General features: G+C 42.4%; 1 protein-coding gene across 5 annotated transcripts in view; it reads left to right on the top strand.

Annotated features, from left to right (window-relative positions):
- Window positions 1-25,252, top strand: part of LOC137802274 (protein turtle homolog B-like) — a 109,342-nt gene that overhangs the window by 76,407 nt on the left and 7,683 nt on the right. For 2 of the 5 annotated variants that reach the window (XM_068600059.1, XM_068600058.1), the window contains exons 13-20: window positions 491-666; window positions 2,940-3,166; window positions 6,419-6,503; window positions 9,442-9,606; window positions 11,578-11,623; window positions 12,787-12,873; window positions 17,543-19,177; window positions 24,355-24,482. In XM_068600059.1, the coding sequence (XP_068456160.1) occupies window positions 491-666; window positions 2,940-3,166; window positions 6,419-6,503; window positions 9,442-9,606; window positions 11,578-11,623; window positions 12,787-12,873; window positions 17,543-19,177; window positions 24,355-24,482 (2,549 nt within the window). Of the gene's footprint in view, window positions 1-490; window positions 667-2,939; window positions 3,167-6,418; window positions 6,504-9,441; window positions 9,607-11,577; window positions 11,624-12,786; window positions 12,874-17,542; window positions 19,178-20,214; window positions 20,261-24,354; window positions 24,483-25,252 lie in introns of those variants that run through there. The other 3 variants (XM_068600061.1, XM_068600060.1, XM_068600062.1) reach the window with 2 other exon arrangements.

Here is a 25,252-nt window from a genome sequence, read left to right as displayed (position 1 = left end):
GCCAACAAAAAACTTCCCGGGTCGTCTTATTCCACACAGTTTTTATGATACGACCAATTTATTCATACATTGTACTGCGTGCACTTCAAAGTGCTACAGTAGCTCTATGTTGGTGCAAAACTCAGCAGCATAAAGGTCTTCATAGCGTAGGCGTGTTGCATGTGTAGCGTCTTCTGCTTCATCTGGTGATCAGCTGCAGCTGAATGTATGGCATGGGCAAACCGCAGAGCTGAGCGCAGCATGGGCTTTATTACCATCACGTGAAGTCACGTTGTCAATGAAGTGGACAAAAGCACACCATGTTGGATCAATGATGGCAGTAGAACTGTTGCAGAAAGGACCTCGCATTATGTAACACCGTAGCGAGCCAAACTGTGTGATCGTAACGGGGCTTGTAGACACTTCTTTCTATTATCATCGTATAAAAAGAAATGCGTCTTCTCTCAAAGTCTCTCCTGTCCGTCCGCTCACCTCCTCTCATCCCGCCCAGGCTGAAGAGGGAGCATTTAGGTCCACACGACTGGCTTTCCATACCCGTGCCTGGAGGCCACGACTGGATGGTGGTGCCCGGCTTGGAGCCAGAGACAACGTACCAGTTCAGCATCCTGGCCCAAAACAAGCTTGGCACAGGCCCTTTCAGCGAGGTTGTCACTGTGAACACACTAGGTAAGTGTACTCACTGCTGCTCGACTGAGACCAAAGGGATGCTGTAATGAGACGGCTCTGCAGGGCCGGGCAGAAATCCTAGTTACTTACACTACCGTTCAGAGGGTTGGGGTCACCCAAATATTTCTTCGCAATTCCTCTCATGGACTAGCTTTCAGTTCTAAGAACAAGAAGAGACTGGCGAGTTTCACAGGAAACTTCTCTTTTTCTGGCCATTTTGAGAGTTTAATGAACTCACAATGTGATGCTCCAGATACTCAACTAGCTGAAAGGAAGAACAGTTTTATAGCTTCTCTCACCAGCAGAGCTGTTTTCAGCTGTGTGACATCACTGCACAAGGGTTTTCAAGGGTTTTCTACTCATCCATTAGTCTTCTAAACACAATGTACCATCAGAACTCTGATAGCTGCTGGAAATGGGCCTCTATACACCTCTGTAGATGTTTCATTAAAACCCAGTCATTTACCACATTAACAATGTACAGAGTGTATTTCTGATTAATTTAATGTGATCTTCATTGAAGAAAACAGTGCTTTTCTTTGAAAAATAAGGACATTTCTAAGTGACCCCAACCTTTTGAACGGTAGTGTACTTGCAACGAATTATTTCTGATCTTTTTGTGAAAACCTAAAAAGTCCGGGAACAACTAAAGCCTTATTCTCATTTGTATTCTATCACTTTCAATGATGAAGGACCATGGAAAAGTGCTCAGGTTAACCTATAAATATTTAAGTAAGCCAGCTCAGGAAACATTCCTGGAAAGCATTCCAGGAAGGGTTTGTGCTCCAGTGTGTAGAGAGCAACGGTTTTAGAAAGTTGTGTGCCGCAAATGAAGTCTGACAAGTAAAATGCCTCACGCCTCCGCTACGGGAAAGACAAACAACACCTTCTCCGAGTGAGTGCCGGCCGTGTGATGTTTCACACGTGGAGAGGATCGTGCTGATGTTTTAGGAGCTTTTCATTCCTGTTTTCGCCTCGTGTCTACAGGTGTTTAGGCTGAAACTCTACTCATAAACAATACGACTCATTTGAAGAGTGATTCTGGTTCAGGGAATGGTCTTAGATGTTGTCTTAGATGCTGTTAGCCGTCCTCGTAGCTACGATGGACCGGTCAGTCAGTGAGTGAGTGAACGTTTTAGTGAACAATTTATCCTCTGGCTGTAATTCCAAGTTATATTCTCAGGCTTTTTTAGTATGTAGACGTCATTTTTCTCACCGATGTTGTAATATAAATTGCATCTGTTTGCTATGTATTAAGCTGCAGGCCTATGTATATATATATATATATATATATATATATATATATATATATATATATATATATATATATATATATATATATATATATATTTACAACATGATAGGACTGTACCAAACAACACAAAAAAGCAGCAAAAATAAATGGACTGATATTATATTTATTGATTGGCCATTCACTCCACATCTGAAATGAAGGTAATGTCTCATATCATCATGTATAGAAAGACTCTGAGACTAACAGTCGACAGTAACAGCTACCTGGTTGAGAAATTGGCAACCGATGATTGTCCCTTTCCAGAATGATGCATATTGACAGCAGCGGGGTTGATCTGCCCGTGATAGCTGTCAATAGAAGACGGCGAAAGCAACGGTTCAAAGTTTTGCTGCCACTCATTAAGACACTGCCCTGTTGTACTCCATCATATATAAGTTTACTGCAACACATCACTTCACATCATATTTTGTCTGTGCATTAAAGACTTCACAGGAAAAACCAGCAAACCAGAAGCCCAATGAAAAGGCCTAAACTAGGCTGCGGTTGAATCATTCATTATGGAGTACCATTCCGCCCAGCACTGATGAAAGGGGCATTAATTAAGTATAAATGAAGCTGTCACAGATTATTACTTAAAGATAAGTGACATGCTGAAAATTGGGGTAACCATCCAGGCCGCGCCACCTTCCCGTGCCGGACGAGAGACGAAGACGACAAAGCGCTCGGCCCGGGCGCCGCTTGTGTCCTTTCGCTCTTTAAAAAAAGTTGCAAACAATGACACGTCTATGAAAACGTAATGATTATTTTTACAGAGGCAACGGAAAACAAATAGGAGCTCCATGTTGAATACCATCAACTGTTTGTGTTTTAATGGAGACGACGACCTGAAATAGTAAATGGGGGCAATAGCAAGGACTTGAAGAAGTCATGTGAAGTAATGTTCTGATGCAGTGTAAAGGGAATGTATAACTGAGTGACTCACACACACACTTTCTCAACCCAAATGTCCCTCTTGCAGTATTTCCTATAAGTACCCCTGAACCATTGGTGCTGCTTACCCCACCACGGTGCCTCACAGCCAATCGCACGCAGCAGGGAGTCCTGCTCACCTGGATCCCGCCTGCCAATCATACAGCACCTATCCAGCATTACGTCATGGACTTCCGCCTGGGGGAGCGATGGGAGGTCTTGGACGACAGCATTCCTGCCGGGGAGACGGACTTGCTCGCCCGAGACCTGATCCAGGTAAATGACAGGAGGCGGACTGAAGACCTCGCGCGCAGTGCAATAGAAGATCTGCATGTGACCAGTACCAAGCTGAAGAAGTGGCTTTTACAACTCTAAACGACTTCAATGTGATTATTATTTTTTGGAAAAGCTTAACTCATACACTGTTTAAAAGAAGTGTGTGTCGTCATCGTTTGCCTCACCCATTGGTTTGCAGACGACAGTTTGGATGCCTTGAGTTTGGGATTTTTGGCGTTCACCATCTTGTTTGTTTGGAGCCCGTGAATGACCATATTTAAACGAGAGAGTGGAGAGAGAGAGAGACTTGTGAGCAAACAGTTGCTTATTTAAATCTCCGGCGGTTAGGGAGCAACGTAATCCTTCATGATGAGTCATGTTTGTGTGATGAATGGAAGTCCAGCATTCACTCTCTTCTTGCTCTGGTTTTCGCTTTGGCAAGCGTTGAGGGAAATATTGGGCTCTTCTGCTACTAAATGCTCTATTAGCAAGGCGCTAACTGTGTCCGTCTGCCGCGTGGTGCTGAGCAGGTCGTCATTGTGCCTGAGAGCAGGGAGAATTATCTCAAGCAGTAACTTCCAATCTCCACTTTCCACCTAAAAAACTGTAACGCATTGTGGCCTCCCAACAAAACCCACCTGCACAGACTACAATACATCCAAAACTACATCCAAAGCTAGATCCAAAACTAGCCAGACATCACATAAACCCAGTCCTTAAAACCTAGAACACTCACGTTAAAAACAGTCACACTATCACTAACGTCAGGTGAATTTCACTCGATATAATGTGCATGATAAAATATACTTCTCATCGAAATATATTCAAATACAACAATACAAGGCAAGTTGAAGTACTCTTCTGTTATTTTACCCTGGAGAACTTCTCATGAAACTAAAAACAGGTATCACTGGGAGACCCTAAAAAAAGGCAAAAAATCCGGGAAAAAGTTAGGAAATCGTCAATAAAAAATTATTAAAAATATTTAAAAAAGGAGCTTTACGCTTGTTATTTGGTCCACATGTTGAGTAATCGGAGCAGGAAGACACGCCCACCTTCAATAAGACCTTCAATAACATCTGTGAGCGGCGTGAAGCTACAGAAGGACCACAATCGCTCGGGTGAAAATCACCCGACGTTCGTGTTCGAGGGTTAATATCTCCACCGGCTGCCCACTCGGCAAAGAATCCAATGCAAAAGTCTCCCCGTCACCTAACACAGGCCTCCACAGCCTCTAGCCCCCTCCCACCTTTTCTGACCTCCTACCTGAACCGCCAACGCCAACCTGCTCACCCCTCTCACCAAGCCCCCTCCCTCTTGTTTTCATACTTGTATTGCTTTCACTGTTTCTGTCACTGTGTGAAGTGCCTCTGATTTCCTTTTGAAAGCACTTTACAAACACATAGTATTACTGTAAGGAGTGTTAAGTAAGTAGGACGACTAAAGAAGGAGCGAGAACTCGCTTAAAGCCGAGGGGAGCTGCAGCTTCAGGTGATCATTCTCGTACTGTAAGCCCCATTTGACCTGCTCTGAGCGAAAACAATGCATTATGGGATACATTGTGATGATGAAAATGTCCATTAGAGACTTCCAACATTTCCCTTCATCCAGTCATAAACTGAGTCTTTAGAAATCCTTTTGAATTCAGTTCAGTGGCTAAATTTAGTTTCCTCCACTGGTTCCCGTCTGTATTGATTCAACCCCAACGCCACCGAAGGTGCAGGAACGGAAGAAACACTAAACAAAAACTCTATTTAATAGCTTTTCCTGAACAAATCCCGACTCTGAGGCTGCTGTGTTCAGACTTCAGTACAAGTTCCTTGTTGTTGTTTTTTCAAACATCGCTTTATATTACGCAGATCAGATTCTGCATACGTGTAATGATGTGCTTCCACATCCACCTTGGTTGTCATAGTAACAATGCAGGTGTGCACACAAGTGACCACTCCGTGGGTTTCAATCCCTTTCTCCGCTTCTGGTCCAGACGCACGTTCTCTTTTACATCTGCAGGTAGCTTGTAACCGCAACACGGCGTGAGATGCAACTGGCCTGTGGGCTCCATGCAGATGCTTTTATATTTCCTTACATTGCACAGCAAACACCCACACACACTTGTCTCTAGCTCTCCCCACACACACACACACACACACACACACACACACACACACACACACACACACACACTCTCACACAAACAGAGCCAGACTATGCACCTAGCTTGTATAACTCTTTTTGCTGCGAGGTGATGGTGTGACCGTGCAGGAAACCGTCACATCAGTCCGTGGGTTAGCGGGTGTTACTCCAACAGCACAGTAACGCAGGTATTGCACCCCCGCTGAAGTGCCCATGAGCCTAGCGCCACAGCTGACCCCGGCACTGTGGAGAGCACAGGACGCCGCCAGGAGAGTGAAATGGTCAAATATGTCTTTTCATCAAGGGATTTCAGCCACATCGTTCACCCTTTACAATATTTACATTATTGAGATTTGTATCACTTATTCCTATTTATGCATATTGTTCAGTGATATATTGATTTTTAAAGCATTTTGAAAAGCCACATTGAGCTTTCGTTTATTTATCAGGAAACTTTTAAGATCCTTTGTGTGTCTGTAACGCATCACAAACATAGTTGTAAGTTGTTATCCGCATATTTATAAGCTTCATAACAATAATCACAGCACATTATCAACCAATATTTAAGAACTTTTAAGGTATTGTAACAATGATGACTTTTGCGGAACTTTGAATCACAGTACAGTTACAACAGTGACTGCACCATGAAAACAATATAATGTTTTACAAGTGAGAGAATTCTACAAGCCTCGCAAAGAAAAAAATCGATGGCGGTTTTCATTGGCTGAGTGGTTTGTGTTTAATAAACTGAGTCGTGTAAAATTATCAGAGCGCCCCTTTGAACACAAAACACATCTAAATGCATGACTTCTAGGATCCATTGTGCTATTTGTAAACCGGAGTAACAATGATGCTTTCTTTAAACCTGCCTAACACTAAAAGGTAACTGGCAGTGAGTGAGCGGCGCTACTCATATGCACAAAGCTGCAACCGGCCGGTCTCTGGAGACACAAACACAATCCTGCAGCCCGACATGACACCAGGCATGAGTTTGACCTTCTGAACGTCTCTCTCTCTGTCTCTCTGTCTCTCTTTCTCTCTCTCTCTCTCTCTCTCTCTCTCTCTCTCTCTCTCTCTCTCTCTCTCTCTCTCTCTCTCTCTCTCTCTCTCTCTCTCTAGGAGGCGTGGTACGAGTTCCGCGTCATGGCCGTGATGGACGACACCATCAGCGAGCCCAGCAACGTAGTGGGCGTGTCCAGCACAGGTGAGCCCCATCACAAAGTGCACACCCGGGAATCTCCCCCACTGATGGCCCCCCCCGGAAAGTCCCGGAGGAGCTTTCCTCTCTCGTCGGCGCCGGGACTCAAACTCCAACAACCTCTGGCGGCGAGCAGCAATCTGTAACCTCAGGCGATCTTAATGAGTTGAGGCGAGGAGAGGCTGCGGATGTATTGCACACGCAGCAACTCCCAACTTTACATTTTGCCCACTCAGCGCTATTGTATGTAAGCTGTCTTCACATGCACACTTCTTTTGTACAAAGTATGACATCATCGCTCTGCATGTCTCCTCGTGGATGGTATCGGGCAGCTTTGTGCTAAAAAAGAAAAAGAGGAAAATGACTCAACAAAGGCAGCCGTTTCTCGGTCGCAACGTTTTGAATTCTAAAACGAAACCCGTCGAAATGTGATGTCATTCCCCTGCAGAGGTCACTGGGTACACATCATTTGGGAAGAGCAGCTGTTGGCAGCATTTATAGACAGGATTTGCTCCTGGAGCTCTGCAAGCACTCTGCTGCCCCCTCCTGGTGAATGTGTAGAACTACGCTAAGTGGTGATCAAAGGCTCAAAAGTCTTCATTTGACTGCTTGTTTCTTCTGTGCATAATGTCAATCAGCATCATACTCCCCTCGCGACGTGGATACACCCTCTGCTACACCAGATGAAAGCTGCTCTCTGGCTGCTCTGCGGTTGTTTCATGATCGAATATAGCCGGAGGTGCAACGTTTAGCATTTTGCTGTATCATGCCTCACTGCAGCACATGAGCCACTAAAACAAAGCTTGACACATAATCCACCTGGCCGTCACTGAGACGTTCATTAGCATGTCGGCACTGAAACAGCTCCAGCATTCGTAAGTGAGGCCGGCTCTTAAAGTTGGTCGCTCTACAGCGGGAGGTAAAGTTGTTTTCCTTCCCGTCATGATACTGGCAGTGCACAACTGCGCCGGTGGCTTTGAAGCATCTTTTGAGCGTAAAGAGCTGAGCAGCGCAGCCCGGTATGTTGACCGGAGCGTCACAGAACAAGACAGATTCACCGAAATGACCATCACAGTTATTTTTCCATCAATACTGAGCTCTTAATTATTCATTGATTTTTTTTTTTTTTTTAGGTCCGTGACATTTTTCCTTGCACTTCCACATTTTGAATGAACTCCTCTCTGTTAAGTACAGTAATCTTTTTCTCTGGGCTCTAACAAAAGGTTCAAGTTTTTTCACAGGGTCCAAAACATCTGGGTCTCCCCCTGGTGGCTGTTTTCTATCGGTGCATTGTAAATGGGATCATCTCAGCTGATCATGTTCTGTTAATTGGGGGAAGCCAAACTCTTAATGGCGATAAATATTCAATGAATTAGGTATCTAGATTATAAATACGATCAATATGGTACAGTTTGTTTTGTAAATCTGGAGTTGCAGAGTTAAATAGCTAAAGGGTAGTTCTCCACACACTGATGGTTTATGTTGTAAATATTGTAGAACATCTCTTAGTGACGCCACTATTACTTTAAGTTTGAATCCTAATTCAAAGTTGATGTCCAAGTTGACAAGCTATTGCTCGGTGAAGGAGTCTAATGTCAGAGACTAATACCTTCAAGTCCACTGTGAGATTATGTACATTCATTAAGAGTTTCCTCATCCTATATCCCTATAAAGTTTAAGGAAACTTAATTCTGTTCATTATTATTAACAAGTAGAAACCAGCCTTCATGTCACAGCAAACACATACAAGTAGCAGTAGCATTGTGTAAAACTGTTATAACTAAATGTAACATCAAAATGTAATGTGCAGAAACTGCAACTACTTGTTATGCAGAACGGCCTATTTGAGAATACATATATTATGAGATGATTTATAGTGTATAGTATGATGCATTTATGTGTTCATCACTTTTGTGCACACTGCTGGGTAGCTCGTGAATTCCATCTGCGATCAATAATAATACAACATAATGTATTTACTTATTATATTTTCTTCACTGATATAAATCTGCAAAGTTAATTCAAATACAATACCTGTTAAGAATGGACTTTCAGTGACATAAGATATATCTTGTGTGCAGCAGTGAAACATATTTGCATATTCATAAATATCTTTTTTGAAGAATAGTAGATTTTAAAACATTTAGGAATTTTGAACTCGCCGTATCCTGACATAAAGCTTTATCTCAGGCAGAGCACAACCTAAAGAAAACAGACAGCAACCAGAAGATGCAAAGCACATGTAGCCTCTGCAGCGTTCCTCACTGCAAGGGAGAAAAAGTTTACTTTCTGATGAGTCATCATGGCATGTATCCTGCAGAAATGCCCGTTTTGAAGACACGTGCAGTAGCAAAGGTCGGCTCCTGCATATTTGAATCTCATTAGAAATGGCAGGGCTTCTCCTTTCACTTCAAAGGAGCCTACAAATTATGCACAGGGTGTCTCTTTTTGGGTGCAAATATGCAAAAGAGCTTCTATTTATTGATGATATTAACGTCAAATGAACCCCAAAGTAAGGTCAGAAAACCCAGATTCAGTTCCTCACATAATTAGATAGCTGCTTAATCAGAGCACAGTGTGTTCTGTTCTCGCGGAGGGACAGCGTGCTCCCTTCCTGTGGACTCTCATCTGCCTCGTAATCTCACGGCAAATATCCGCCCCGATTTCAGAGCCAGCATATGAATGTTGACATTAGCATAAACTCATATCAGAAGTCTCGTGAACAAACTTAAAGTTTAACGTTTGTTTCTTAGTTCCCTTTGCTCGCTCCTCCTTGCAACTTCACATTTTGTATTTTTTCCCCACAACCTCCGGGAAGGCCACGTCTCTGCCGACACCGTGTCCAACCGCAAGCTGTCACGACCTTCTTCTTCTTTTTCATTTCTTTTCATTTGGATGTGACACTGTGACTTCAACCACGACTCTTCCCTCCTCACCGCCACAGACTTCTTCCCTCCTCCGGAGATGGTGGAGGAGCGTGGCCTGGCTCGGCCTGTGGTGGCCGGCATCGTGGCCACCATCTGTTTCCTGGCAGCAGCCGTCCTGTTCAGTACGATGGCGGCCTGCTTCGTCAACAAGCAGCGCAGGCGGAAACTCAAGAGGAAAAGAGGTGAGGGGGAAAGTCCTGGTTAGCTGTCTCCAATATCTCTCAGCCAATGAGATGAGAAGATTCTTTCATGTCGTTCAGATCACATTAAAGGGTTATTATTAACTATGTTGTGTTAAATGTATGAATACTTAATAAGAATTGTTGTGTTTTCATTACCTTCGACTGAGCTGTTTATATTTACATAGGGAGTGGGTCTTCTTGAGAAAGTCTGCCATGGTACAGAAGCCCGGAGTAGACAAACCAAACACTGGCTCTAGATAGCGCCATTTGAATTTTCATATCAGCCATAAAGGTTTCTCTTACATGCGAGAAGTTTCAGTTGGTTGCAGTCTGCATCCTCACCACTAGATACCGCCACATTCTACACTCTGGCCCTTAAATGTTGAAGCCTTGATGCCGCCTTCACACCAAACGTGGCACAAATTCAACCAGATTACATGCATGCATTTTCATGACTCGTTTGAGGCGGCGCGAATAGCACGTTTGACGCTGGACGACTTTTAAACGACAGTTTAAATTTTTCAAAAATGGCGTGACACTGAGTCAACGCCAATCAGCGTTGAGAAGCTCCATCCGCTACGGATGATGTTATGAACTTAAACACGAGGGCGTTGGATGTTCTGACGTTTTTTGGGACTTCCACGGCACAGAAATATGGGTTATTTCTTCCATAGTCGATAGCGTAAATGATAGCTCTTTTCACTGAGATAAGCCACGCCCCTTTTGACATTTGGTGTGAACACACTTTTATTGTCAAGCGAGTAAACTGATGCGGTAAACTTTTGTTGCGAATGCAAGTGAGATTTTTTTTATTTTAACCGTGAAATAAAAAGTTTGTCCTGGATCATTTTGTCTAAGTGAGGGCGAACGATTCCCACCTGCTGAAAAAAGGAAGTTTTGGCGAGTGAAATATTTGTGTTTGAATGTTTTTTGTGTTTGTTGTTGTAATTCTCATTTTGGCCACATGATGCTAAAGTGCTCGACTACCCCATCGTTCTTTACAGGACTAAAATATTAATAATTTGATCAACTTGCTAACACAATAGCGCTTGAGTGTCATGGTGAAATGATCGTTCCTTAAAGAAAACATGAATGCTTTTAGTTCTATTTAGATCATGGGGTAGCCGTGCACTCCAGCCACTTGTGGCCAAAATGAGTATTACAACAACAAACAGACACAAAATGCTGACAAAGATTTTTTTTACCTGTTTCATAGATGAAAACTAAATATAAATTACTTGTTTCACCTGTCCATGAGTCTCAAACAGAAAACAATTCATATCAGACTTTGAAATTGTGTCACAATGATTTTTTCCTCCCTTCCCCTCATCGCTTCCATACACTGATGTAAACAGTCAGTTACCTAACCTGTACCTAACTGATCCATGTACCTAAACTGCAGCCTCGTGCTGCTTTATCTGTTTCCAGTTGAAACAGGAAACATCCATTTCATTGTTTGGCTTAGAATGCATGGAAGACGAAGCTTAATGACACTTCAGAAAGCAGCCGTGCCTCGAGTCAGTTATTATTTTTGATGGTTTTTGTTAAAGCCTCATTTGCATTTTAGTATTTTCCTTTGACTCGGTATCAAACCCTGCTCCAGGCTCAGCAACAGCATCACTGATGTCGTCTTTGGGGGAATGAAGTTTTTATAAACCTCATATGTAAATGTCTTGGATCAGTGCTGTTCATCATGAATACCAAAAAAAGCCTTTTTCCTCAGCATAACCACAATGTGCTGGGACTTTGAGTTCTCCTTAAAACATTACATTTTACAATAAATGTGAAGGCAGTTCATCATCTCTCACACTGCCTCTAACTGCTTTCATTTAGACAATAACAATCTCATTGGGAACTTTTTTGTTTGACTAGTTGCAGTAATTATCATGTAAACATACTAAAAAAAGTACATTTAAAATCCATCAGAAATGGCACTAATGGCCTTTTTTTCTCTTTCCCCCCGTCTTCCAGACCCCCCTCTCTCCATAACCCACTGCAGAAAAAGCATGGGAACTCCGTAAGTAACTCCAACATGACTCACCACACTGCTTCACTGCACAGAGCTCTACGGCCAGCCCCCCAAATCAAACAGCCCACCAGCTTCACACAAGAGCAGCCAGTATCATACACCAGCTCATCCCATTGGTGCCTCAATGACAACTTCACATCATTGCGTCAGTGATTTCCATTCTGAATGTTCCTTGTGTTCATAGAAACAAACGATAAATATCTGACATTACGTCGTCCGACATGAATTCTGTCCTCGTCAACCCTCACATCCATCCAACCCACCATCCTCGCCTCAGGTCCCTCGATAGACTCTTTTCTCAGCCGACATTTCGACATCGCAGGAAGAGCAGCGGTGTGACTTATACCATTAACCTGGGCTGTAGTGAGGCGTGCCGGCATGCACAGGCTGGAGCCCTGGCGTTGGCACACTTAATATGGAAAGTATCTGTCATGATGTTACACCTGTATCAGACGGGGTGAAAATGTCCGCCATGAGGAAGGTCCGTTCTGCTCAAAGGAGCGAGTCCCGAGGGAGATATATGATCATCTCCTGCTAAAAAAAAGATGCTTTAAAACCATTCAAAATATCTTCACATAGAGGCTCTAACTTATTTACTCACTCACACATTCCCTCAGTTTGACTGATCTGACCAGTCCAAATACAGGCTGCCGTGCTTGTGTTGATGCTTTGCAAAGTTTTGCTGTAGGACAACATGCATAACCTCAGCTGCTGCGGCCGTCATCAGCAACGTCTCATTTCAGGAAATGCACATTCCCTAGATTTCTCCCTGCTCGCACCTCTTCTACCTTCTCTTGTCTTGGGGGGAAAAGACACGCACCCAGAGAACTAAGTTGTATCAGTGGACTCGTGCTCCGGTTCTGAGATTGTGGGACTTTGGCCTCGATAAATACGCAGCGGTCACATCTTCATCTTTATCTCCCTCTAGTTGCTTTACGGAAGCCTTTCTTGTCCTTTTCCCTCCGATCTTCTCTGCGACTTACTAATTAATGCCTCTTCCCATTTCTCTCCTATTTTCAACCCACTTAATAATATCCAGCTGTTTCCTCTCATTTTCTGTTGCCGTTTCCAACATTTCCCTCATTGACGCGTTTCCTGCTAACCTCCATATTCTCCTCACTTCTTACTGTCTGATCTCCCCACTTCTACAGGACCCCACTTAGCCTCATTCCCAGCATTGAACCCTACTGGGAGGGGCCGGACACAGGCAGGTACAGGCCCCGACCCTCCAGTCCTCAGTGAGTGTGCCAACCGCTGTCCCCCCTGTTCTTGCACACAGTATACCCCCCCACCCTCCCCCACACACCCCCTTTTGCACTTTGGTTCGACCCCCCGGCTCCCCCAGAGTCCTGGCCAGGCTGCATGCGTCTGGCCAATTGTACGAGATCGACAACTATACCAGTCTGGGTCTTTCACTGAGAAAAAAATGAAGGATCTTTATCGTCAAAAATAAAAATAAAATTTCAGCCCTGATTATTAGGGATTTAAAAGCATGCGGGACATAATTTAAAGCAACAGGATGATAAAAAACAGTTGGCTAATATCTCTTATCTGAGGACTCCATCTCCATCCACTCCATGTCTCCATTCTGGACAGCAGGAGCAGATAATAGACATCAGAGTAGATAGTAGACACTGTTTGATGTTTGATTTAATCACCATACCAGTGACAAAACTTCCAATGGTCATAGTATTGTATGTGTTTCACCAAGAGGATCTTAGTGCACATCTTCACAGCCGACTGTCTCTTTAAGACCCCTTCTGTAAAAGCCCAGTTTAGACAATGGCTTAATACAGGTGTATTCAGACTGACAGTATTAGAGACAGTATGTGTTTTATGTACGTTAAAGCATGTAACATGTTCTAGTAGAAACCAAAAATACATATTTGAATTTTGAAAGTATTTGGCTCCCTCTAAAAGAATAGTTTAACAATTTGGGGAAACCTAATTAAATCAGAATGGATGCATCTCTCTTGTCTGTACGCTATATGAAGCTAAGACCAGGGGTTGGTTAGCTTAGCTTAGCATAGAAACTGGAAGCAGAGGCTTGCTTCCTGTCTTAATGCTAAGCTAACCCAACCGTCCCCTTGCTCTTGCTACATAGATACAGATATCGGAGCAGCATTGACGTCTCCCCTCGAATACATACAGTATACTGGTCATTCACTGTTTACATACAGTATACTGGTCATTCACTGTTTACATACAGTATACTGGTCATTCACTGTTTACAGACAGTATACTGGTCATTCACTGTATGGCAATGGTTTGTTGAAACATCAATGAGAGTCAAATCATGAAACGAAAGTAAAGAAAAGAGTTTTATCATGGTAAATGACATCATGCATTGCATGAGAACGGTTATGGCATTATACACACACACGTATGTATGTATGTATGTATGTGTGTGTGTGTGTGTATATATATATATATATATATATATATATATATATATATATATATATATATATATATATATATATATATATATATAGCTGAAAATATTCTGAAAATAATATCTATCCTCCCAGAGCAATGAAATTGTTCCTGAGATGTGCATTCACAGTGCTTTGTTTTATTTGTTAAAGAAAAAGACATTTTGGAAAATGAGTGTTGCTGGTTGGCTGATTTTTGTCACCGCCATCTTCATGCTAAGCTAAGCTAACCAGCTTCTGGCTGTACCTTCATGGTTACCATATGAGATAATCAATCTTCTCTAAACTATTCCTTTAACATGATCCTTGTGTTCTGCATTGTTCACAGCGCTGCGTTGTAGCCATTGCTACGGTTTGCGTTGTGTATTCGATGGGTCCTTTCTCACTACTATGAATCCCCGTTTCACCTCAGAATGACCCGGAACACTTTCTTTTTGACACTTTGGAATTGATTCACGTCACCATGATTCCCTTTTTCATCCCAGATGCTGTCACCGTCTCACTTTTTTCTTCTGCCTGTTAATCTACGTTGTTTCGTAAAATGAAAACCAAGTGTTTCAGTTGTCAATCTGCATTTTTATCTTTAAGATTAGAGTGCCAACTGCTGCTAATGACAATATGTGTTAACTTGTGAAAAATCATGTCTGTACTTAATATTTTATCTAATTGAATGATGATCGAGTCAATTTTAAGGACCTTTACAGCATCAGTATTGATCACTAAACCAGTTAAATAAACCAGAAAATGCTAATTCATTTTGTCGTGAAACAGCCAGTTTATAGATAAGCAGCTGTATTTCTTACTGTCTACATGAAGTGAAGATTCTCATTATACAGTTAATAGCCTGCATTTTATTGTTGTGGCCACTATTCTTCTTGGTTGTAGTCCCAATTTCTAGAGAAACAACATATGAGATTTTGATTAATGTAACCAAAAGGAATGATGGTCAAATTAACAGACATAACAGAAAAGTATGAGCAGTCTTTTATGTAAACACAGAAAAGGCAGCCCATTATTAAGACATGCATAGTTGTGATGTATGTGTTTATATATATATATATATATATATATATATATATATATATATATATATATATATATAGACACACACACACACACACACACACACACACAAATGTATAAATTATCCCCATAGTGTTTGAGAACAAGCTACTTTATATTTTTAGTATTATTTGTCTTTGTAGCTCAATAAAGCAGATGTGCTTTTTCACAGAAACCACACAGCTGGAGTATCTATTACATGTAACAGTATTTTTCAGTATCAGCTCCCTTATAAAGACTCCACTTATTATAAGCAAGAGTGATTCCTAAGAGGATTGGCTATATGTTATATTTCCCACGAAATAAAGTAACTGTGGCTTCAAAGCAAATCATTGTTTTCATTTACTCCTTCCTATAAGAAGACATAGTCATGAACAAAACATGTCTCGCGAAATGGAAACCAATTTTCATATCATGTACTTTAAAGTGTGGTGTGTACTGGTCATGTTCTGAAATACAAGTACCCTATGAATTTGTCACAGCGTAAAGTTGAATTCTTTGATGCCACCCAGAAAAAAGGACAGTTTCAGCAATTGAGTCGTCTCAGCTAGCTTTTATTAGAACGACCTTTGGCCTTATATTGACACAAAGCCAGTGTCTCTCCAGCTACGGCGGGTTATATTCTTACTCGTCTGCATGTGTCTTGGATCAAAGCTTCTGCTTCCACACCTGTTAGTCACACCTGTCTACCATACCAGAGCATTACATTGCTGTTGATGACAACTAGTGTTGCTGAAATCTCTTGCAAAGGCCAGCTCTTTTTCTTCCTATCATGGAGCCCTCTAGTGGTCAAACAAGCTGTAACTCCCAAGCTTAACTCCAGATAGTACTGCAGTTAACATGCTTTCCACCTTAACATATTTGAGCAAGTAGTGCACATGGCACTAAAGGAGTCTTTCTTCCCAGCTCTCAAACATCAAGGGGTAGTAGACATGCTAACATATTTATTGAAACATGTATGCCACACTCTGAAATACACCTTGATTGTATTGACATTGTTGACAGAAAAGTATTGCTTATCATTAACTTTAAATTAAAAATGTTTATATATTAGCATAGTCAAAAAAATAGTGAAACTACATATGAAAAGGCTGCAAGTCTTAGTTAGATGTCAACACCCTTAAAGGCCCGAAAACACCCTTTTCTCTGGCAGCCTCTGAGCATTAGTAATGGGCTCCTACATGAATACACACTTTTCTGTCAAAGTCTGAACAGTGGGGTTATTTTACTCGGAGGATATGACAGTTTAAAATGAGCGGGGATGCAAAACATGTGATATCACATCCTCCCGGACAGTTGGTGCTTTGTTTGTTCACTGTCACTCAACTGTAATCCAACCATACCCGCACAGTCCTGATGAAGCAATTTGACTGTTGAATTCTCTAATATAATACTGACATTTTGTTTTACTTTGATGTTGCTTTCTTAGTCATGGATATGAAATATTCAAATTGGATATATTAGAGTTGAAGATAACTTTTCACAGGCTTTAAAGCTGAAAGACATTCATTTTTGTATTATGTCATTCATTAATTTCAAGTCAAGTACACAGCCAAAACAATTGACAGGGTCTCACTGTCAAAATACTCTACAGTATAGCTAGAGTGAAAGGATTTGTGTTTGTACCAAGGAACCACTTTGTTGGTTTGTCTTTTTTTGTATTTTTATGATATTGCATGATTTGATATAATGTACCTTACAGATTCCAACTGGCCTTACATTGTGCACACCTACCTGACTACTTGACAATTAAACCAATCATCTTTAGTCACCAAACATCTGCATCTGTTGAACCTTACTGTTTAAACCACAGTATCTGTCTAGCTTAAGTTACCATGGTGGTGGCAACGATGAGGCATAGAAATATGTGACGTCTTTTTGTGACTATGAATGAAAAGTTTGGATGGTGCAGAAGCAAACACACATGGATTCCCGGCTGTTAGACATAGTACATACTATTTAATATTAAAAGAAAAACTGAGTTTTAAAGGATTCATAATTCTTCTCAAGTTCCCATTGGTCACTCAATGTTCAGGACATTGGAGGGTTGTGATATCCCTATCAACTTGTGAAGATGTTGCAAACAGCACACAGGTTATTTAGTTTGCGCATTTCTTTATTCTTAATTGTACTAATTAGAAATTGGCAGGCAACATATTTTGCAGGATATCTTTGTTCACTATTTGCCCATAATCAAGTAAGAAGTTATAATTCTGTCAAGGGAATGTAGCTGTCATTGATGTTATGAATTAAACCTCTGATTTTATATCCCATGTTTCTGTGCAAGGTGTGTTGTCATTTTAGATTTATTGTCGCTCGATCAGTTTTCAGCATCTTCAGTGAAGCATTGTGCAAAGTACTGGCTTCATGAATATTTAAAGGTTCACTTCTTCTGTATTCTTTTCTGTAGGTCATCGTCAGGAAAGCTGAGCCCAGAGAGCATTCGTTCAAAGGCATCCCTGTCAGAATCATCTGAAGATAGTCATGACCAGCGGGGGATGAAACCACCACCAAGTCCGGGGAAGAGGGAGGAGTTGTCTTTATACAAGAAGACCAAAAGAGCAATAACGAGCAAGAAGTACGGCGTCTCCAAGCATGAAGCTGAAGCAACGACACCAATTGAACTCATCTGCCGAGGCCCAGATGGACGCTTTGTCATAGATCCCACTGACCCAGAAATGTCTGTTAAGCCTCGGCGAATTGAGGGCTTCCCCTTTGTGGAAGAATCAGACCGCTATCCTGAATTCCGGCAGTCAGACGAAGAGAATGACGATCCCAGGCCCCTTCCCCCAGTTATGGCACCACTTCGGCCTCACCAGATTTCTCCAATCTCCAGTCAGGAATCCTACCTGCAACCTCCAGCCTACAGCCCTCGTTTCCAGAGGCCTTTCGAAGGTATGACCATCATGGAGAGCAGTCGGCTCCAGGCCACTGGGCAGATTCGAGGTCTCCACCACAGAGCTTTCTATGGCTACCTAGGCCACCCTGGGGATCATGATCCTCCACCTCCTTTTTACATGCCTGATACTAGCCCTCTCAGCTCAGTCATGTCCTCCCCTCCATACCTTGCTGAAGGTCCTTTTGGTCATCCCATGATTCCTGAAGAAATGGGAGATGGTGATTTCCCTCAATATGCTGTTCCTGGTTTCCCTCTTCCTCTGACACTCACCTCTTCCTCTCGTTCCCCGGAAATTTGGCAGGGACTGGATTTCACCTTTGCAAGTCTGGAGGGGCCCCAGTTTATTTTTCCGTCCCATCACCCTTTGCATCTCCGCCACGACTCACCCTATCCTCCTCCACCTCATGTGCTTCCCCTCAGTGCTTTCCAGCCCTCATCCCTTCCAATGCCGACTTACCCAGCTGTCCTGCCACTGGAGGTCCCAAAGAGCCGCTCAAGCAAGTCTCCCAGCAGGGCCAGGCCTCGTGGCTCCCCAGCCAAGCACTTTGCTATGAAAGATGCACATTTAGGGCAGCTAAGACACACAAGCCACGGTATGGGTGTGCCGGTTTTGCCTTACATCGATCCAATGGCCCATATTCTCCCTAGCACATTCAGTAGCTTGGACACACGATGGTTTGAAACCACCCCTCGTTTCAGTCCCAGACAGACTCGTAGGATGGATTCTGGCATGCATCAGGTGGTTCTCCAGCCCTCCCGACTCTCACCCCTCACCCAAAGCCCCCTTAGTTCTCACGAGGGCTCCCCAGAGATTGTAGTACGTCCCAGGCCACGTCCCAGCATTGTCCAACCTCACATACCCCCAGAGATGTCTGAGATTACCCTCCTCCCTCCTTCCACAGCCAGCTTCTCAAGGAGATCTACCCCCTCCTCCTCACCTGCCCAAGGCCAGGGTAGCAGGAGAGCAAGTCCCAGCTACCGTTCCCAAATGGCCTTTGCCACCTCTGCAACCAGCTACCCAGCTTCCCAGTCCCCGTCACCCCCCATGGAAAGCAGCAACATATTTGGGCAGATGCCATCTCAGAGGAGGACTGAGGAGGGGATTCTTCCATCTGAGCCCTCTCCACCCCAGTTGTCAGCTTCAGGGTAGGTGCATTAGGCATGCAGAAAGGGATACCATTTGAGTCATCTGCCCCAACCCATAATGCTTTGATGTATGAAGTTGCTCTGACATTTTGGTTAGTGAAAGTGCTGTCTAATATCCATCATTTTTTAAATCATCTCTGTGGCAAATTTGTTTTGTTTTAGATGCTTTTTTCATTTGTTAACACTTTTATGTGAAAAATGAAAACAGTTTGGTTGAAGGAAACCATTTGGTGATTAATTTAATGAGCTTTGGAAGTTCAGTTTGGTCAATGCTGCTTTTCATGTTAGACACCATGTTAGAGGTATTCATCCACTGAATCTGTGAAGCATTGTCTCAAAATGATCACTTTGAAAAATACATTGCATTTTCCAGTGAAGCATAAAAGTATAAAGTGTGAAACAAATTATATGTTGAATTGACAAAACAATGCATTTGCTTCACAGATTACATTTCAGACCTTTTGGGGCTACAGTCCACCCGGATGAGAAACACTGTCATTTGCTTGGCACAAGCCCCTAAAGGCCTGGGAATTTGCAGACATCAGGATCCCTGTTTTTCCATCTGTATCATGCGTTACCCTGCTTTCACCTAACAGGAGGAATCCCATAATGTTCATCCAATTGATTCCCCAGACAAAGCAAACACCCATTGTTATGTCTAGCTCCAAGCCTTTGAAGATGCCTTTATCATGCAGAGGGATGCTTAAAGAAGATTTCATCTTGGCAGGCCCTGCGGCCCATCCTCGGCCTTAGTAACCTAACTGCATGACCAATTCTCCCTTACCTTCCAACCTCTCAGATTTTCTCCCCCCTTACTTCCCCTTCCCTTTCTGTAACCCTCCTCTCCCAAACTCCTTTAATTGCCCCCAGGACACCCCCAGGTCTGACTACCAAGGAAAGGTTGTTGGGCAAAGTGTGTCACAGGGCCTGTCCGCTTCTCATGTACTGCAATGTCTCCATCATTATGAATTAGGGGCAGTGTGGTGGTTCTTGATGGCTCCTGGAGTCTTACCTGCTTTGTTTTTGATTGATCTCAGCTATCTGGGCAGCGTTGTTGTGACCAGGTCCTCTACACCGCAATAGGTAAGGGTTGGATCCATGTCTGAAAGGGGGGGGTTAGCAGGTGGGACTTTTTTTGATCACCTCGTCCTTTAAAGGGGAATACAAGACGCTGAGTCTTTGTTTGATTTGTTCCTTCCTTCAGTCAACATGTGTAGTTCATTTCAGTTCTTTCCTTTTTCCTTTTTCTTAAAGTGGCTATGCATTTTAAGTTCTGCAGTCTTCAGTACATTATGCATTCTGAAATGCATAGGCCATCAGTTAGCCAATGAATTAGGTCGGTTGTATCACCAACATGATTTCGTGCTTGAGTGGTTTGCTAACTGACCACGTTACGGATAACTCTACCACAGGTTGGCACATAGCAAGGCAATGTTGCTCTTATCAGCCTAAAACCAATTTAAATATGTATTTTTCATTCATATTTATTCATTGCCTAGTTTTCTATTCTGAAAATTGGTTCAGCAAATGTCACAAGGGAATATAATACATTTCATTCTAGTATTTGGTGTAAAAAGCCTAAAAACACATCTATGCAAAGCCAAACTGGACTATATTCCAATTGACTCGTGAAAGCTTTTCTTTTTTGAGCCTTTAGTCTTGAGATAAAACCACACTTAAGTTTTCATGGGTTGACTTCAGCTAAAAGTTAAATTATTGTCAATAAAGACACAAACCCCTAAAAATGACAACATTTTGAAAGTGTACTGTAGGTTGATAGTATTTTGTATGAACATAGACCTCTACTGACTTCTCGATTGATTTACCCTAATTAGCCTCTGCCTCAGCATCCTGAGGCAGAACAAGTTTCTCGAGTAGTATGCAATAATTTAGTGGGAAGATTGGTGTTTACCTCAGTTTCCCTTGAATCCATGCAAAAGAAAGAACTCTTCAGCAAGCGAGACTGTCAAAATCCAACATCATTGTAAGATATCATGATCTTGTGGTCTTTTGCTACCAAATGCAAGGTGAAGGCCCAGCAAACAAACAAAGGAATTGCACGTCAAGAATACAGTCAGTGGCTTCACTCTTTGTGCCTTTGGCCCAGTGGTAATCCATTTCCTCTGTTTGGCCATCTTCCTCGGAAAGGAATCAATTGTTGCTTAATCCTGTCTAATTTATTATATGTTAATGCTGCCTAGGGTGCAGCTCTAGGCTAGCCTTCTTACCAGGCAATACTACAATACCCATCAGATTGCCAAGGAGATTGTCATGGATTAACACACTTCTTACCAGAATGTCTCTGGTGTTTACTATCAACTGTGAAACAACAGAGTGCACTACATACTGTAGGATGGACACAGGCACCTATAGTTGAGCCATCTATAGCTCAACATGCCATTACTCCAACTTACTATACTAACATCCAGCAAGATGTTAATCTGACATCCAGCTGCTCCCAGTAATCCTTGCCTTTCCTTTGAGTCTGAAGATGAGCCTCGTAGGGATTTAGAGGCCCAAGCACATCCATCCCTTGGCCCCTGGCCAGAGGCAACCATAGAATAGCGCCCAGGCCACTCTTCTTTGTGCTTTGGGAAACCTCTTGTTTTTTGTTTTTTTTTCACAGCACATGTTAATAGGTTACAGCAGCCTTACTGCATGTGTGCGCCTGTCTTCTAGAGATTTTAGGTCTCTTCTATATTTTCCACCTGTTCACTGCAAAAATAGGCAGTGTACTGACACCATACCAGAAACATTATCACACTTTCAATGTCTATAGCTTCAGAACATATCTTAGACATGACACAAAAAAAAAATGCACAGCCCTCGGGAGCAATTTGGGTTTCACTATTTTTGCCCAAAGACACCTTGACACGTGGAGTAAAGGAGCTGGGGATCAAACCACCAATCTTCCGATTAGTGGAAAACCCTCTCCACCTCTGAGCAACACCCACTCACATATGTAGAAAGCAGGGCTGTCTGTGTGGATACCAGATGTCTGAGAGAGGCAGCAGTTCAGAGAGGCAGACGGCTAATGCTAACAATAAAGAGCGCTGTACCACGAAACACTTCCTTTATGAAAAAAAATAACCCATAGCCATAAAATGGCTTCCTACGTATTCATAGAACTGGAGTTACATCCAGGTAATGTTGATTCATCATTATAAAAAGTAAGGTCACCAATTTTTGGTGTTGTCCTATGTCTTTCTGTTCTATATAAATTATTACAAGTTGTGACCATACTGTGTATTAGTTTGAGGGTGGTCTATATGTGGACGTCAACATTGACTTCCTTTATCGTCAAAGGATCACATACTAAAACGCTCTTAGCATTCTCCTCAAGCGTGACACATTCTGCCATTTATATATGTTTTACAGATGCTTGTCTTGTATGACACCAATTGAAAATATTTTGGACCCCAATCTCCAAGAAATATTTTGTAAGATTGGCGTTATGACTTCAACTTAAGCTGTGTGTCCACTGGAATCGATCATTCACAGCTCCTTTTTTTTCTTTTTGAATTAACAATGAAGGAGAAAGGCTGTTGCATGTTCCTGGCGGTGATGATAGCTTAGCATGTGTAAAGTTCTCAGCGTACATTTACGAGTAGTGAAAACAATATCCCAGCTTTCGTCAGAAATGCACCCGATTTGTAGCAGGCTTTTTTTGTCCAGCAACAGAGCAATAACAGGAGCCATGCCAGCGCTTCCATCTCTATCCAGCCCTAATAACTTAAAGCAGATTCCTGGTGGACACATGGCCTTAATCCCCTGTATAAAGCATCTGTATAGAGCACCAATCAAACCATCTACTGTAAGTATACAATTGCCATTTTAAGTTTGGACTGCAGAACAGTTCTCACTGCCATGTGCAGCAAAGTGTCCTGACAAAACAGCTTTCGCACTTCTTTTTATCCTAAGGAACAAATATTTTGCCAAGGGCTTGCAGAGTCAACTTCCCAAGAGCTTTTGAATGTATTCCCCTTTAAAGTCGTGTTCCATGTGCAAACTGCCATGCATGCCATCGCTAAATATTGCTCCTCCGTTTCAAAAAAAAAAGAAAAAAGAAACAATTCTATGGATAAATTCTTGTTACATTTGTTGTCCTAGTGCTTCGCTTTTCTTTGGCTTATTTTTCATTATGTGACTGTTCCTGAGTAGTCATTTTCCCCTCCCGCCATCTCTCCCCCTGTCAGCATGGTGAAGCCCATTGTAGACAGTATCCATGTCTATGAATACATATTGATGATGCTTTGTTGCTCAGCTGTGATTCTCCCCCTCTACTAACAACCTTCGGTTTCTCTCTGCAGCCACGGCGGGACGAGGGCCTCTTTGTAATGATAATTGTTTTCTGTGCTTTGGGAGAACCGAGTGTATGTTTGTGGCCGAGATCTGTTGGCTGCCAAGTCATATAACTACCTCTATGAATGGGAGGGAGGTCTGTGCAGTCATGAGCAACTGAGAGATATACACTCAACACCAAGGAAACATTTGTTCTGTTATTTTCAGAGAGGGATAGATTCATTTTTAAAATCTGCAAAAAGTACCATTAATTCAAACTCTTGCTTGCATATTGTTCAAAATATTGTTTTCTTCAATTCTTTTGAGAATTTTCCTCTGAAACCAACAGCGCAAGTTGCTTTTTTTTATGTTGTATCTTCTCAAAATGTACTCACAGTTGTGATCTGCACCGTGAGGTAAACAGATGGTTTTCAGGAGTCATGTGATACTTTGCTTTCCTTTTGGATAAAGATTGGTTGGATCAATTTGAGCAAAACATCTTAGATGCCCCTGAAGGGCAGCGAAATTTCTAGGTGCACAATTTGATGTACAATCTGGATTTATTAACCTATTTTGTGAAACATGGTCATCTTTGAGCTAAACATAACTGTTTGTAAATCCAGATGTCGTACTAAGTTTTGGAAATAGTAGAATTAACGTCACTGTTCTTTAAACCTTTAGAAAGAAAACATTTGCTCGTTTCAGAGAACGGCAGTTTGGGTGTCTCCTATTGATCCTTTGGCCATGTACTGCACCTCTTAGCTTAGCACGGGCCGTGCTGTCTTGAGGTCGTGTGGGTTTCTGGCTGCGTTGCACTCCGTAGTGCAGAAACAGTCCACTGACTATGTTTTGGCCCAGAGTTACCCCGTTCTCCCCTCTCTCTGCTCTTTATCCAGAAAACATCGAGGTGTGCCGAGTGCCCTTTCGGGGTCTGAGAGGATTGATGCACTGAGATACCAACGTATTAAAAAGGCCAAGAAGATGATGATGAACAACAATAACTCCAAGTCCAGAAAGATAGCAGGTGTGAATCTTGTTTCTCTCTTCTCACTTTTTACACAGTCGTCTTGATTACCCCATGTAAAACAATTGTGTTGTGTGTCGAAGATGCATTTATATGATTTTTGTGACCTACTAAGGATATTTTATTGTAGTTTTGTGTTGGTCAGAGAAAAGAAATCTACTCTTTTGGGGGGTCAGGACTGATTTTAGCGTGTGATATTGTAAAAATATTGTCATCGCAAGCAGCGTTGTCGAGAAACGAGGTCGTTCCGAATGTGTGCCGTTCGTAGCAGCTGATCACTTTGTCGTGAACCTCTCATCAGTTGACTCCAGGCAGGTGGAGAAGTTTTCGATTGCATTGTTAGTTGTATGTCCAGAATCAAACTGCAGTCAATGAGCTCTGAAGCCAAGCTGCGAACATGAGACCCTGCCCCTGCTGCTGCAACGTTTAAGAATATTTAATGGATCGCTTGTCCAAATTGTCCAAATCTGCATTGCGCGTCATTGGGTCCCCAACAATACACCTCGCCAAGTGTGAAGTAGATCATATGAACGGTTCTGGATATCTGCAAAGGACACGCAAAGACAGAGATTTCTTGCCTTAAAGTCAAACATCATGAGGGTTAAGAGCTTGTACCACTTGTTTCACTGGCTAAGAGGTAAACGGAACTTCATGTGTGAAATAGGTGGCGTGGCCCTTTAAATTCAACCACCATGTCATATCTCAGTATGATTGGTACGCTTCTAAAAACCTGTGCATTCATTTTTTGAGACCCAAATATCTCACCTCTG

Source organism: Clinocottus analis, unplaced genomic scaffold (genome assembly GCF_023055335.1).
Source record: "Clinocottus analis isolate CAN_PGR_092001 unplaced genomic scaffold, fCliAna1.0.p SCAF_5, whole genome shotgun sequence".
Classification (NCBI taxonomy): domain Eukaryota; kingdom Metazoa; phylum Chordata; class Actinopteri; order Perciformes; family Cottidae; genus Clinocottus; species Clinocottus analis.
The sequence above is the reverse complement of the archived record's forward strand: the minus strand, read 5'-3'. Positions and strand labels throughout refer to the sequence as shown.